A 14,244-nucleotide genomic window follows, 5' to 3' on the forward strand; every position below is an offset into this window, starting at 1 on the left:
GAAGGTATGGAACACCGTACATGCTCCCCTGCTCAGGCCCTCAACAGCCGATTGCCAAGCTGCTCTGGGTCCTCTCTGCCAGCCACACTGCTCCACTAACCATCCCTCTCCACCAGCCACCCAGGCCTCTTTGCCAGTCACACACCAGTATGACTCCAGGCCCCCCATAGTTAATAGCTCTCAGTGGTTTCAGCTGTCAGCAGGGAAGCTCCACTGCTCATGCACCTAGACAAGCTTCTAACATCAGAAGCACAAGCCCAGGATAAGTCTAACACTTAAACCCAGGGACCAGTGATGTCAGCTCTGCAGGTGGTAACAACCCTCTTATTGGAGTCTAAATTAGCTCCACTACATCTTGGGGGAGCAGCACTATCACACTAGCATCAGAAACCTATGTGCCTGTGGAACCCATGTCTCTTGCCTAGGGAGTGCTACTGAGTTGAGGGCGAGTCCCTCTGTCATACAATACCAAGAACGGTTCTACTGTCCTTGAGTCACATAACCAGGATAACAACACTTTATTACTCCTCCCCAATAACACAGAGACTGGGGATCCCACAGCAGCCAAAGTGACCATTTGGGCCAGCAGTCCCTTCATGCGAGGTGGGGTGGGTGGCCCCATGCAAATGAGATCAGTCCCTGCAGTCCTTTCCCACAGCTCAGCTCCAGGTGTCAGGGGAGAGCTCGTTCTGACTCTGCTAACAGATACGCCAGTTCACTGCCATGATGCTGTGGTGGTGGGTTGTCCCTGTGGTCAGAATTTCCCCTTAAATCCTCTATTTTCAGCTCCCCTGTACCCGGGGTTTCCGCTGGGCTGTTCATACGCCTCCAGCTGTACACTTACTGCTGAAGCTAACGTCTTACAGGAGACGGGCCCGCAGGCTCCTCGCGTTACTGCCAAGCCAAACCCTTTGTGGAGATTCCTGCAAATTGTCCCCTCAGCCCCACAGGTTGGCTCCCCCTGGTCCTGAACCTCTCCTCCAGCCCTCTGGCAGTGGGGCTGCTGCAATGGGGCGGGGAGTGGGACAGGCTGTGCTAACCTGTGCCTGGGGGCAGACCCCAAGTCGGCCATGGTGGCTCCAGCACTTTCCTGGCAGGGATCAGTCCCCATAGGCACTGCTGCAGGGTGTGATGGTGAGTGGCTCTCCTCCCCAGAACCCCCGGGGCCCAAGCCCCGCAGAGCTCAGCTGAAGGCTTGGGGGCCATGCTAAGGGCAGGGGGCCCCTCAGGGCACAGCCAACTGGGTAAGGTCCCCTCACGGGGTAGGGGGAAGCCAGCACAGCAGGGGCCCTAGAGTTGGAGCCCAGGTCATGGGCTCACACCTGGCCACCTGGACCGAGCCCAGGGATGGGGCTGACTAACGCATGCCCCAGACAGTCGCCAGGCTGGGGCTGAAGCCACCAGGAGACGGTGAACCCGCCACAGCCCCTGGCTGGTTGTGCCAAGGGTGAGTGACCCTCAGCGTTAAACGTGGGATGGTTCCGAACTGGCATTTGTCTGGCTCCCACTTCCAGCCCTGGGCTCTTGTCCTGCCTGGCCCGGCTAGACCAAGGAGCCCTTCAGCGCCGGGTCTCTGGCTGGGCCGGTGTCAGACGCTGAGCGCGTCACCTGGCCAGCTGCTGCCGGAGGCCGTCTCGCTCACTCCCCGGCGTTTCCTCCAGCCCTCCGGTCATTGCTGTGACACTTCCCGGCCCCCAGTAACCCCAGCTCCCCTTCCGAGTCACTCTCCCTGGATACAGCCCTGCCCTGCCCGCCGGCTGTGGTCCTGCTCCCCAAGGGGAGGGCTCTGCCGCTGTTTGCCTGGGCCCAGCTTACTAAGGGATCCCGCTCGCTATGTGTGCGAGGCCTGGGGACGGGGCAGGGTCCCTGCAAAGGGAGTGGGAGGCCCTGGGTACCTGCCCGGCTTGCTGCCCCCCAGGACCCCTGGGCTGGGGGTGGGGGGAACAGCCACAAACTCACCTTTGTTCTGCTCTGCCCCTTGCCCCTGCTCCACCTCCCCAGTCTGGGCCAGCTGGATGTTCTCGTAGGTGAGCTCCGCATCGTCCTCGTCCGCGGGTGCTGCAGGGGGGGCAGACAGGAGGGGGCGCTGGTTAGTCTCCAGGCCTGGATCAGGGCAGGGGCGGCACCACGCAGGGGGCACGTCAGCTCTTACCTGTCTCCTGGGACCTGGAGCATGTGCTGTTCCCCCGAGGGGCCTTCACGAACCTCAGGTCTGCATAAATGACGCCCTGGGCCATTGGAGGGGTGGCTGTGCCTGTGGGACTCCCTGGGGAGGGGCCGGCTGTGCCAGCGGGGCTCAATACGGAGAGGCTGGCAGAGCCTGTGCGGCGCTGGCTGGAGAGGGACCGGCTGCGCCCGTGGTGCCGGCAGAGGAGGGACCGGCTGTGCCCACGGCGCTGGCAGAGGAGGGACCGGCTGCGCCTGCGGTGCCAGCAGAGGAGGGATCGGATGTGCCCGCGGCACTGGCTGTGCAGGGACTGGCTGTGCCCGCAGTGCTGGCTGTGCAGGGACCGGCTGTGCCCGCAGTGCTGGCTGTGCAGGGACTGGCTGTGCCCACGGCGCTGGCAGAGGAGGGATCGGCTGTGCCTGTGGCGCTGGCTGGAGAGGGACCGGCTGTGCCCAGTCAGTACTGGCTGCGGAGGGACCGGCTGTGCCTGCAGTGCCGGCAGAGGAGGGACCGGCTGTGCCCACGGTGCCGGCAGAGAAGGGACTGGCTGTGCCTGCGGCGCTGGCTGTGGAGGGACTGGCTGCGCCCGCGACGCTGGCAGAGGAGGGACCGGCTGCACCCGCGGTGCCGGCAGAGGAGGGACCGGCTGTGCCCAGTCAGCGCTGGCTGTGGAGGGACCGGCTGTGCCTGCGGCGCTGGCTGTGGAGGGACCGGCTGTACCCACGGCACTGGCAGAGGAGGGACTGGCTGTGCCGGCGGTGCTGGCAGTGGAGGGACCGGCTGCGCCCGCGGCGCTGGCAGAGGAGGGACCGGCTGCACCCGCGGTGCCGGCAGAGGAGCTAGCTCACTCGCTCTGAGGCAGAAGAAAAGTGATCTCACAGACAGCAGGAAGCAGAAGTTTGCATGGGGCTGTGAGCAGCTGGGGCCGGCCAAGCGCAGACGGGCTCTCGCCAGCAGCCAACTTCCCTTTTACTGGCTCCAAGCAGAGAAAGTCCCGACTCCTCCCCTGCATCTAATGAACTTACAGGGAAGGCCCCTGGCCCAGGCCAGGAGCAGGCTGGGGGGCTGGAGCGATTTACCCCACGCTCTGTATGGAGATGCCCAGCCTGGCGGAGGCAGAGTCGCTCCAGACCCCACCGGGGTTACCGGGCAGGGACCTCTGTGGCTGGGTGACTCGGGGGGAGAGCAGAGTAGCTTGTCTGCTGGCAAGAGCTGCAGCATTGATTTCCACCCCTGGCCCTGTGCAAGGTGCTGCTCAGCCAGGGACGGAGACGCTGTCCCTGCCCTGGGAGCTACGCCCCGGCCCCGGCTCCATGCAGAGGGCAGGGCACTGGGAAGAGAAGCCTCTGGCTTGGTCTGTGGTTGAAGCTGGAGAATTTGTGAGTCGCTGCCATGGAGGGCTGGGGCCGACACTGACCATTCTGCCAGCCTGGCTCTGTAGGCTCAGAGCACGAGGACGTTACCCCGACCAACATCGCTGTGCCAGCAAAGCACCAGCATGGATGTGGTTATCCCGGCTCCAGGGGCCGTAGCCAGGACTGTGTATTCACTCCGGGGCACTGGTCTAAGCTATGTTGGGAGATGCACCCTTTGGTCAGCCCAGCGGCATCTCATGAGAGTCAGTGTCTGGTCTGGCAGAGCCTACCAGGGCAGACAAGGGCTCTGGGGCCTGTGGAGGAGGAGCAGCAGGCAGGTCCCGGTGGGGTTGGGGCTGGGCACAGGGAACATGCAGGCTTGGAGCAGGCAGTGAGACGTTTGACTTCAGGGCAATAGCACGGGGCAGCTGGCCCCTGTCTACCTGCGACGGGCTTCTTTCAGGAGAACCAGCCCATCCCAGCCCAGCTGTGAACAATTAACCGGCTGCTATCTGGCAGCTACCTGGCTAATGAGCCCCTGGGCCCGGTACTAGGCTACCAGAGGTCAGCTGGATGAGGGGGTCCTAGAGAGACACTCCGGGAAGGGAGGTAGGGTGAGAGCTTCCCGAGAGCTGCGGGAGAAGCTGCAGGAAGGCCCCAGCTCCAACGACGGGATCGCAGGGGGTTCTGCCTTTATCACGGAGTCCCTGGGCGATGCTCTGGAACTGCTCCCCACAAAGCCAGGCAGGACTTTGGGAAGCCTCTTCTCCCTCGAAGCAAACTGTTTTCAGGGCAAGTATCAGAGGGGTAGCCGTGTTAGTCTGGATCTGTAAAAGCAGCAAAGAGTCCTGTGGCACCTTATAGACTAACAGACGTTTTGGAGCATGAGCATGAGCTTTCGTGGGTGAATACCCACTTCCTCAGATGCATGTAGTGGAAATTTCCAGGGGCAGGTATATATATGTGTGCTAGCAAGCAAGCTAGAGATAACGAGGTCAGTTCAATCAGGGAGGATGAGGCCCTGTTCTAGCAGTTGAGGTGTGAAAACCAAGAGAGGAGAAACTGGTTCTGTAGCTGGCAAGCCATTCATAGTCTTTGTTCAATCCTGAGCTGATGGTGTCAAATTTGCAGATGAACTGAAGCTCAGCAGTTTCTCTTTGAAGTCTGGTCCTGAAGTTTTTTTGCTGCAGGGTGGCCACCTTAAGGTCTGCTATAGTGTGGCCAGGGAGGTGGAAGTGCTCTCCTACAGGTTTTTGTATATTGCCATTCCTAATGTCTGATTTGTGTCCATTTATCCTTTTCCGTAGAGACTGTCCAGTTTGGCCGATGTACATAGCAGAGGGGCATTGCTGGCATATGATGGCGTATATTACATTGGTGGACGTGCAGGTGAATGAACCGGTGATGGTGCGGCTGATCTGGTTTGGTCCTGTGATGGTGTCGCTGGTGTAGATATGTGGGCAGAGTTGGCATCTAGGTTTGTTGCATGGATTGGTTCCTGAGCTAGAGTTATTATGGTGCGGTGTGCAGTTATTGGTGAGAATATGTTTCAGGTTGGCAGGTTGCCTGTGGGCAAGGACTGGCCTGCCACCCAAGGCCTGTGAAAGTGTGGGATCATTGTCCAGGATGGGTTGTAGATCCCTGATGATGCGCTGGAGAGGTTTTAGCTGGGGACTGTATGTGATGGCCAGTGGAGTCCTGTTGGTTTCTCTCTTGGGTTTGTCTCGCAGTAGGAGGCTTCTGGGTACACTTCTGGCTCTGTTGATCTGTTTCCTTATTTCCTCGTGCGGGTATTGTAGTTTTGAGAATGCTTGGTGGAGATTTTGTAGGTGTTGGTCTCTGTCTGAGGGGTTAGAGCAGATGCGGTTGTACCTCAGTGCTTGGCTGTAGACAATGGATCGTGTAATGTGTCCGGGATGGAAGCTGGAGGCATGAAGGTAGGCATAGCGGTCGGTAGGTTTTCGATATGGGGTGGTGTTAATGTGACCATCACTTATTTGCACCGGGGTGTCTAGGAAGTGGTTGATGGTGGGGTGGAAGCTGTTGAAATCGTGGTGGAATTTTTCCAGAGTCTCCTTCCCATGGGTCCAGATGATGAAGATGTCATCAATGTAGCGTAGGTAGAGAAGGGGCATGAGTGGACGAGAGCTGAGGAAGCGTTGTTCCAGGTCGGCCATGAAGATATTGGCATATTGTGGGGCCATGCGGGTGCTCATAGCAGTGCCATGATCTGGAGATATATATTGTCATCAAATTTGAAATAGTTGTAAGTATAAAGGCACAGAGCTCAGCAGCCAGTTGTGCTGTGGCATCATCAGGGATAGTGTTCCTGACAGCTTGTATTCCATCTGTGTGTGGGATGTTTGTGTAGAGAGCCTCTACATCCATGGTGGCTAGGATGGTGTTTTCTGGGAGGTGACCAATGCATTGTAGTTTCCTCAGGAAATCAGTGGTGTCACGGAGATAGCTGGGAGTGCTGGTGGCATAGGGTCTGAGTAGAGAGTCCACATATCCAGACAGTCCTTCAGTGAGAGTGCCAATGCCCGAGATGATGGGGCGTCCAGGATTTCCGGGTTTGTGGATCTTGGGTAGTAGATAGAATAACCCTGGTCGGGGCTCTAGGGGTATGTTGATTTCTTCTGGTGTTAGTGTAGGGAGTGTCCTGAGTAGATGCTGTAGTTTCTTAGTGTATTCCTCAGTGGGATCTGAGGGAAGTGGCCTGTAGAATTTGGTATTGGAGAGTTGTCTGGCTGCCTCCTTTTGGTAGTCAGACCTGTTCATGATGACAATGGCACCTTCTTTATCAGCCTCTTTGATGATAATGTCAGGGTGGTTTCTGAGGCTGTGGATGGCATTGCGTTCTGCACGACTTAGGTTGTGAGGCAAGCGATGTTGTTGTTCCACAATTTCTGCCTGTGCACGCTGGCGGAAGCATTCAATGTATAGGTCCAGACTGTCATTTCGACCCTCAGGAGGAGTCCATGTGGAGTTCTTCTTCTTGTGCTGTTGGTGGGAGGGCACCTGTGTATCAGTGCACTGTTCAGTGTTGTCCTGGAAGTATTCTTTGAGTTGGAGACAGCGAAAGTAGGCTTCCAGATCGCCACAGAACTGTATCCTCTCTTGGTTTTCACACCTCAACTGCTAGAACAGGGCCTCATCCTCCCTGATTGAACTGACCTCGTTATCTCTAGCTTGCTTGCTAGCATATATATACCTGCCCCTGGAAATTTCCACTACATGCATCTGAGGAAGTGGGTATTCACCCACGAAAGCTCATGCTCATGCTCCAAAACGTCTGTTCATCTATAAGGTGCCACAGGATTCTTTGCTGCCTTTTCAGGGCAAGAAGCTCACACGGCTTCACCTCCTGGGTCTCTCCTTGGAGCATTCAGCATCCTCTGCCCCTCCATGTGCTTCCCCCAGCGAGTCGCCCAGGCGGGGGTCCTGGGGAAGCCACAGGGTCCTGTACCTTCACTTTGCAGTCAGACGTGACTTTCAGCCAGCCAGTAACGCAGAGGTTTATTAGATGACAGGAACAGGGTCTAAAACAGAGCTTGTAGGTACAGAGAACAGGACCCCTCGGCTGGGTCCATTCTGGGGGGCAGTGAGCTAGACCCCCATATCTGCACTTCACTCCTCGTCCCCAGCCAGCCCCAAACTGAAACCCCCACCAGCCCCTCCTCCTCTGGGCTTTGTCTCTTTCCCGGGCCAGGAGGTCACCTGATCTCTCTGTTCACCTTTAATATCCCCTTGCGGGGTGGGAGGGGAAGGGCCCCAGACATTTGTTGCCAGGGAGACAGATTGTCTGCCATTTATGCACACTGGAGACTTAAGAAATATCTAGGGGAAACTGAGGCACCCACACAGTATTCAGAGGAAACATTAAGAACAGTCCCACTTTGACACACCTTGAGGGGACGGCCAGGATGTGGCACTGCCGGACTCAGCCAGAGTTGTCTGGGGAAAGGTCTTTCTCGTGTTTCTGGGAACTGTCTGTTAATGAAACCGGTGCCTCCGAGGGGGGCTGCTGTTCGTCTGATCACAGCCTGGCTGAACCTACGGGCGGAGAGACCCGCCTGGGCCCCCTTGCTCTCCGCACCCAGCCTCAAGGGGTGCGCGGGGCAGCATGTGCCTTTAGCAGGGAGTGAGAGGACAGAGAAGGGGCTCAGGGCAGAGCAGTTTGGGGGCCCTTACAGTGAGGATGGGGGGTGGAGTTCCAGGTGGAGGGTAGCGGGAAGGCAGGGCTGGGTCTGGGCACACAGACGATGATCCCTGGTGCCTCAGCTGCAGGGTTGGCCTGCACAGATGCCCCATTCGGGGCCGAGTGCACCTTCCGTTCAACAGCCCATGGGCCTCACCTGTGGGGCTGGTCCCCCAAGAAACCAAAATAATCTGGTTCTGTAAAAACCATCAAAAGTGTAAAGCCAACAACCATGCCTAGGTCTAAAAAATTCTAAACAAGCTAAAAAAAATAAAAAACTTGGCTCTGGTGTTCACTAACAACATGTGTGTCTTTAGCCAAACCTAAAAAAACATATGTCCGAGGTAAAAAAGGGGCTGGGCTGCCTCAAAAAGGTAAAACTAACTGTAAAAACTAAAAAGTGCAAGGTAAAAAGCAGCTGGCCAAGGCCAAAATGGGGGCTCTTAACCAAAAGAGCCCAAATCGCAAACCAAAGTGCTAAAAAAAACCCAATCCCAGTTTAAACCCCAGGGGTATTGGGGTGGCAAAAGGGCACAGGCTGCATAAACCTTCCCACATGCGGCATGCAAGCGCCATCAAGCACAACAGACCTACAGGAGGACCTGAAACTAAAATGTCCTGGTGTAACCCCCACCAAGGAATGGGAGAGATGCTTGGGCATCCATGGGAATGTTGGTAGGTTTGAACTTCCCCAGGTCACTGGCTGAAGAGACCTTGCTCAGTTCGGTCTCAAAGGGGGGCGAGATGTGATGAAGTGGGGCTGTTCTTAATGTTCCCTCTGAATGCTGTGGGGGGGCCTCAGTTCCTGGCTGACCCTCTGTTGCCTGGCAACTAATGGCCCGGCCCTTCCCCACTGCAAATGGATGCTAAAGGTGTAAAAAAACAGAAAGGTCAGGTGACCTTCTGGCCAAGGAAAGGAACTAAGCAAAGAGGAGGGGCTGGAGGGGGTTTCAGTCTGGAGCTGGCTGGGGACGAGAAGTGAAGTGCAGACGTGGGGGTTTGCCTACTGACCCCTAGAATGGACCCGGCCGAGGGGTCCGGTTCGCTGTATCTACAAGCTCTGTTTTAGACCCTGTTCCTGTCATCGAATAAACCTCTGTGTTACTGGCTGGCTGAGGGCTTGGCTACACTGGAGAGTTGCAGGGCTGGTGGTGGGTTTACAGCGCTGCAAGTTACTCACCGTCCACACTTGCAGGGCACATCCAGCTCTGCATCTCCCTGGCTGCAGCCCTGGCTGTACTCCTGCTCTGCCTGGGGTATAGCGATTGCAGAGCTGGTGATGCAACGCTTCTCCGCCAGTGTGGCCACCAAAAGCTCTGTAATTGGCCTCCAGCGGTATTCGGAGGTATCCCAGAATGCCTGTTCAGCCACTCTGCTCATCAGGTCGCACTCTACTGCCCTGGCCTCAGGTGACCTGCCCTTTAAATGCCCCGGGAATTTTAAAAATCCCCTTCCTGTTTGCTCAGCCAGGTGTGGAGTGCAATCAATCAGTGACCATGCCTCCACCCGCCAAACGAGCCCCAGCATGGAGCAATGGAGAGTTGCTGGACCTCACCAGTGTTTGGGGTGAGGAAGCTGTGCAGTCCCAGCTGCTCTCCAGCCGTAGGAATTACGATACCTATGGGCAGATCTCAAGGGCCATGCTGGAAAGGGGCCATGACCAGGACGCGGTGCAGTGCAGGGTTAAAGTAAAGGAGCTGCGGAGTGCCTATTGCAAAGCCCACGAGGGAAACCACCGCTCCGGCGCTGCCCCCACAACCTGCCGTTTTTACAAGGAGCTGGACACGATACTTGGGGATGACCCCACTACCAATCCGACGACCAAGATGGACACTTCAGAGTGCAGGGGGGAGGTGGGGCAGAGGAGGTGGGGGGAGAGAAAACCGAGAGTGAGGGTACTGGGCTGGGGGGAGACACCCCGGAGTCCCAGGAGGCATGTAGCCAGGAGCTCTTCTCAAGCCAGGAGGAAGGTAGCCAGTCGCAGCAGCCGGTACTTAGTGAAGGACAAGCAGAGGAGCGGGTTACCGGTAAGCGGCTTTTATTTTCAGGATGGAAATGTTTCGGGAGAGGAGGGGGGGTTAGGGCTGCATGCGTGCCTAGATGTGGAACAGCCCATCGATGTGGTCTATCACGTCACGGTAATCGGCCTCGGTAATCTCTTCAAAGGTTTCAGCCAGAGCGTGGGCAATGCGCTTGCGCAAATTTATAGGGAGAGCCACCGTGGTCCTTGTCCCGGTCAGGCTAACGCGTCTGCGCCACTGTGCCGCGAGGGGTGGGGGGACCATTGCTGCACAGAGGCAAGCTGCACAGGGACCAGGGCGGAATCCGCATTGCTGTAGAAGACCCTCCCGCTCTTCCCAGGTGACACACGGCAGCGAGATAAGTTCCAGGATTAACCCCTGTGGAAAATGTTGGGACACTGTTCAGTGTAGATGCCCCCTGCAGCAGTTTGCTTTCCCCAACACACAGAAACCCCTGCACATCCCTGAAGCAATCAGTCCCCCTTACTCACCATTTCCTGGCTCCTGTGGGTTAGGTGCGCTCTGTTTGGTATGGGAAAAGTATGCTAACTAGAAAACTGTAAACTCCTTCCCTGTGTGGGAATAACTGTCTGGGTGAGATTATAAACAATACTTCCTCTGTTAACTGTTGCCATATTTACCTTTCAAAAAGTGTCCTTGACTACTCGACTGCCCGTATCATCGACTGCTCAGAGGCTACAAAACCTCAGGAAGAAGCCGCGAGAAAGCAAAGACGGCATGCTGAAAGCAGTTATGGATCACTCTGCCAGAGAGAGTAAAAAACTGCAGGACTGGAGGGAAAGGGAAAGCAGAATCTGCCAGAGAAATGCAGCGGCTAAGAAGAAAAGCACAAAGCAGCTGATAAGCATCCTGGCGCGCCAAGCGGACTCTATCCAGTCACTCGTAGCCATGCAGGCAGAGCACTACCTTGCTGGCCCACCCCCATCCCAAAGCTCTTTCCCTTGTGCCCCAATGTCAGCTCCAAACCCCCTTCCTCAGCATCCAGGTTCTTACCATCACCAGCTGCCCCCAACACCTGTACGTTCACCAACCAGCCCTGAGAACTACGACCCTTACCCTCTGCACTCAACCCCCATCACCATGCAGTATAGGCATCCTGAAGTGCAGCAGTCATTGCACAGCACTCCAGACAGGACATATTCAAACCTGTGACTGTACAGTTCACCACCCCACCCCCCCTGCCCTTTTAGGTTCCCAAAATGTTGTGTCTGTCAAGAAAGTTATTTTCATTTCAATAAATGAATTCTTGGCTTTGAAAACAGTGTTTAGTATTGCAGAAAATGAAAGATACCATAGCCCAGGAAAGAAACAGGCACTGCAAATCATTTTAGGAAAAACAGATTCCTACTAACATTGTAACCACTGCACTTCACTCCCGTGCAAGGCACCAAACATTACTGTTGGTTTTCAGCCTCAAATTCCTCCCTCAAGGCATCCCTAATCCTTGTAGCCCTGTGCTGGGCCTCTCTAGTAGCCCTGCTCTCTGGCTGTGCAAATTCAGCCTCCAGGCGTTGAACCTCAGAGGTCCATTCCTCACTGAATGTTTCACCCTTCCCTTCACAAATATTATGGAGGGTACAGCACGCGGATATAACCGCAGGGATGCTGCTTTCCCCCAAGTCTAACTTCCCATACAGAGATCGCCAGCGTCCCTTTAAACGGCCAAAAGCACACTCCACAGTCATTCAGCACCTGCTCAGCCTGTAGTTGAACTGGTCCTTGCTCCTGTCAAGCTTCCCTGTATACGGTTTCATGAGCCAAGGCATTAACGGGTAAGCGGGGTCTCCAAGGATCACAATGGGCATTTCGACGTCCCCTGTTGTGATCTTGCGGTCTGGGAAAAAAGTCCCGGCCTGCATCTTCCTGAACAGGGCACTGTTCTGAAAGATGCGTGCATCATGCACCTTTCCAGGCCAGCCTGTGTTAATGTCAATGAAACACCCACAGTGATCCACAAGTGCCTGGAGAACCATAGAGAGATATCCCTTCTGATTAACGTACTCGGATGCTAGGTGGAGTGGTGCCAGAATAGGAATATGCATCCCATCTATCACACCTCTACAGTTATGGAACCCTATTTGTGCAAAGCCATCCAGAATGTCCTGCACATTCCCCAGAGTCACGGTTCTTTTTAGCAGGATGAGATTAATGGCCCTGCAAACTTGCATCAACACGATTCCAAAGGTCGACTTTCCCACTCCAAACTGGTTCTTGAGCGAACTGTAGCTGTCTGGAGTTGCCAGCTTCCAGATTGCAATAGCCACCCGCTTCTCCACTGGCAGGGCAGCTCTCAATCTCGTGTCCTTGCGCCGCAGGGTAAGGGCGAGCTCAGCACACAGTCCCATGAAAGTGGCTTTTCTCATCCAAAAGTTCTGCAGCCACTGCTCATCATCCCAGACTTCCATGATGATGTGATCCCACCACTCAGCACTTGTTTCCCAAGCCCAAAAGTAGTGTTCCACGGTGCTGAGCATTTCCGTGAATGCCACAAGCAATTTACGCGTCAGGCGACTCGCTATCATCGTCGGACTCCTCATTGTCACTTTGGAGCTGAAGGAATAGCTCACCTGCCAAACATGATGTGCTAGCGAGACTCGTCAGCACACTCCTCAGCAGTTTGGGCCCCATTTCCCACAGAAATTGCGCTGCACAGAAACCGTTGGGAGAGTCACAATGGCGCTAAACGTGGATGGAAAAACAGGGACTGCTGGGATGTGAATCGATGCATCATGGGGCAATGGGACAGGAAGCGGAATGACCTGCACCCTTCCGTCCCCTTCCCACACCCCACAGCGCCAAAATGGGATGAGGTGCTCTGTGGGATAGCTGCCCATAATGCACCACTCCCAACAGCGCTGCAAATGTGGCCACACTGCAGCGCTGGTAGCTACCAGTGTGGCCACACTGCAGCGCTTTCCCTACACATCTGGACAAAGACAGCTATAACTCCCAGCGCTGCACAGCTGCAAGTGTAGCCAAACCCTGACAGTCACGTCTGACTGTAAAGTGGGGGTGTGATATTATTGATATAATCTGGGACCATATAGAACATGGTTGCAACCAAGGTCCTGTAGTGGCACCAAATCTTATGTAAAGGGGGTAATATAAGGTATCTAAGACCAGGTTATGGGTTGCTGGTTATGATTATGCTGTCTGTGTGCATGTGTCATTTTGTAGTTGAAGTTATGAGTATTGGCTCTATCCTGTCTGTATTTCAACTTTGTGCTGTGATTCTGGGAGACACCCCAGACAAGTGGGTGTTAGCTCTGCCCAGCTTGCTTGATGGCCCATTAAGGACCATCAGTTACACAACTGACCCATTGAGACGAGGCAGATACGCCTTGTGACTTAGCAAAGTATGCAGGGACTTGCCCATGTGACTGCAAACTCCATTTTGCTGTAATTTTCTACAATAAGAACATAGAGGTTCTTTCAGCTGGAAAAGCCTATAAAAGGCTGATACCTCATCTCTATCTGGTCTTCAATCCTGCTTCTGACCTCTGGGGAGACTTTGCTACAAACTGAAGCTCTGAACAAAGGACTGATGACCCATCCCAGCGGGGGATGGACTCCAGAGACTTGATTTGAACCTGCAGTTTACTCTATCATTGCTACAAGCCTGAACTAAGAACTTTGCCATCACTGTATGGAATTGATTCCATTTAACCAATTCTAGCTCTCATCTCTATCTTTTTCCTTTTATGAATAAACCTTTAGATTTTAGATTCTAAAGGATTGGCAACAGCGTGATTTGTGGATAAGATCTGATTTGTATATTGACCTGGGTCTGGGGCTTGATTCTTTGGGATCGAGAGAAGCATTTTCTTTTATTAGGGTGTTGGTTTTCATAACCATTCATCCCCGGGACGAGTGGGACTGGTGCTGATACTGGAAGACTGGAGTGTCTAAGGAAATTGCTTGTGTGACTTGTGGTTAGCCAGTGAGGAGAAACCAAAGTCCTATTTGTCTGGCTGGTTTGGTTTGCCTTAGAGGTGGAAAAACCCCAGCCTAGGGCTGTGACTGCCCTGTTTAAGCCATTTGTCCTGAATTGGCACTCTCAGTTGGGTCCTGCCAGAACCACATTGTCACAAGGGGTGCAGAGCCCTGTGGCTTCCCCAGGACCCCGCTGGGGCGGGCTCACTGTGGGAAGCGCACGGAGGAGCAAAAAGTGCTGAATACTCCAAAAAAAACCAGAAGGTAAAGACGTGTGAGCTTCTTGCCCTAAAACAGTCTGCTCCGAGGGAGAGGAGGCTCCCTAAAGTCCTGCCTGGCTTTGCGGGAAGCAGTTCCAAAGCATCGTCCAAAAACTCCGTAACGGGGTCGGCCTGCACAGATGCCCCATTCGGGGCCGAGTCCACCCTCAGCTTGCAGGCGGGTGGTGGCACAGCACATCCATGGGAATACAGCACACACTCCCAGGGACGCCGGGGACCCCCGGCCTGGTCGTCCTCCTCTGGGTTTTGCACAGATGGGTCCTGC

The 14,244-nt window shown here is 55.1% G+C and overlaps 2 protein-coding genes across 2 annotated transcripts in view; both read right to left on the reverse strand.

The window, feature by feature from the left end:
* The window catches only part of LOC115654061 (B-cell differentiation antigen CD72-like), a 41,046-nt gene extending 37,404 nt beyond the window's left edge, over window positions 1-3,642 (reverse strand). The window contains exons 1-3 of the mRNA XM_030567996.1: window positions 3,631-3,642; window positions 2,153-2,654; window positions 1,960-2,058 (exon numbers count right to left, since the gene is read on the reverse strand). Coding sequence (XP_030423856.1) covers window positions 1,960-2,058; window positions 2,153-2,654; window positions 3,631-3,642 — 613 coding nt within the window. The remainder of the gene's footprint in view (window positions 1-1,959; window positions 2,059-2,152; window positions 2,655-3,630) is intronic.
* A 6,407-nt stretch (window positions 3,643-10,049) lies between these two features.
* Window positions 10,050-14,244, reverse strand: part of LOC115654062 (B-cell differentiation antigen CD72-like) — a 59,057-nt gene continuing 54,862 nt past the window's right edge. Inside the window, exon 8 of the mRNA XM_030567997.1 lies at window positions 10,050-10,122. Coding sequence (XP_030423857.1) covers window positions 10,116-10,122 — 7 coding nt within the window. The 3' untranslated portion in view covers window positions 10,050-10,115. The remainder of the gene's footprint in view (window positions 10,123-14,244) is intronic.

This window comes from Gopherus evgoodei, chromosome 6, assembly GCF_007399415.2.
Source record: "Gopherus evgoodei ecotype Sinaloan lineage chromosome 6, rGopEvg1_v1.p, whole genome shotgun sequence".
Classification (NCBI taxonomy): Eukaryota; Metazoa; Chordata; order Testudines; family Testudinidae; genus Gopherus; species Gopherus evgoodei.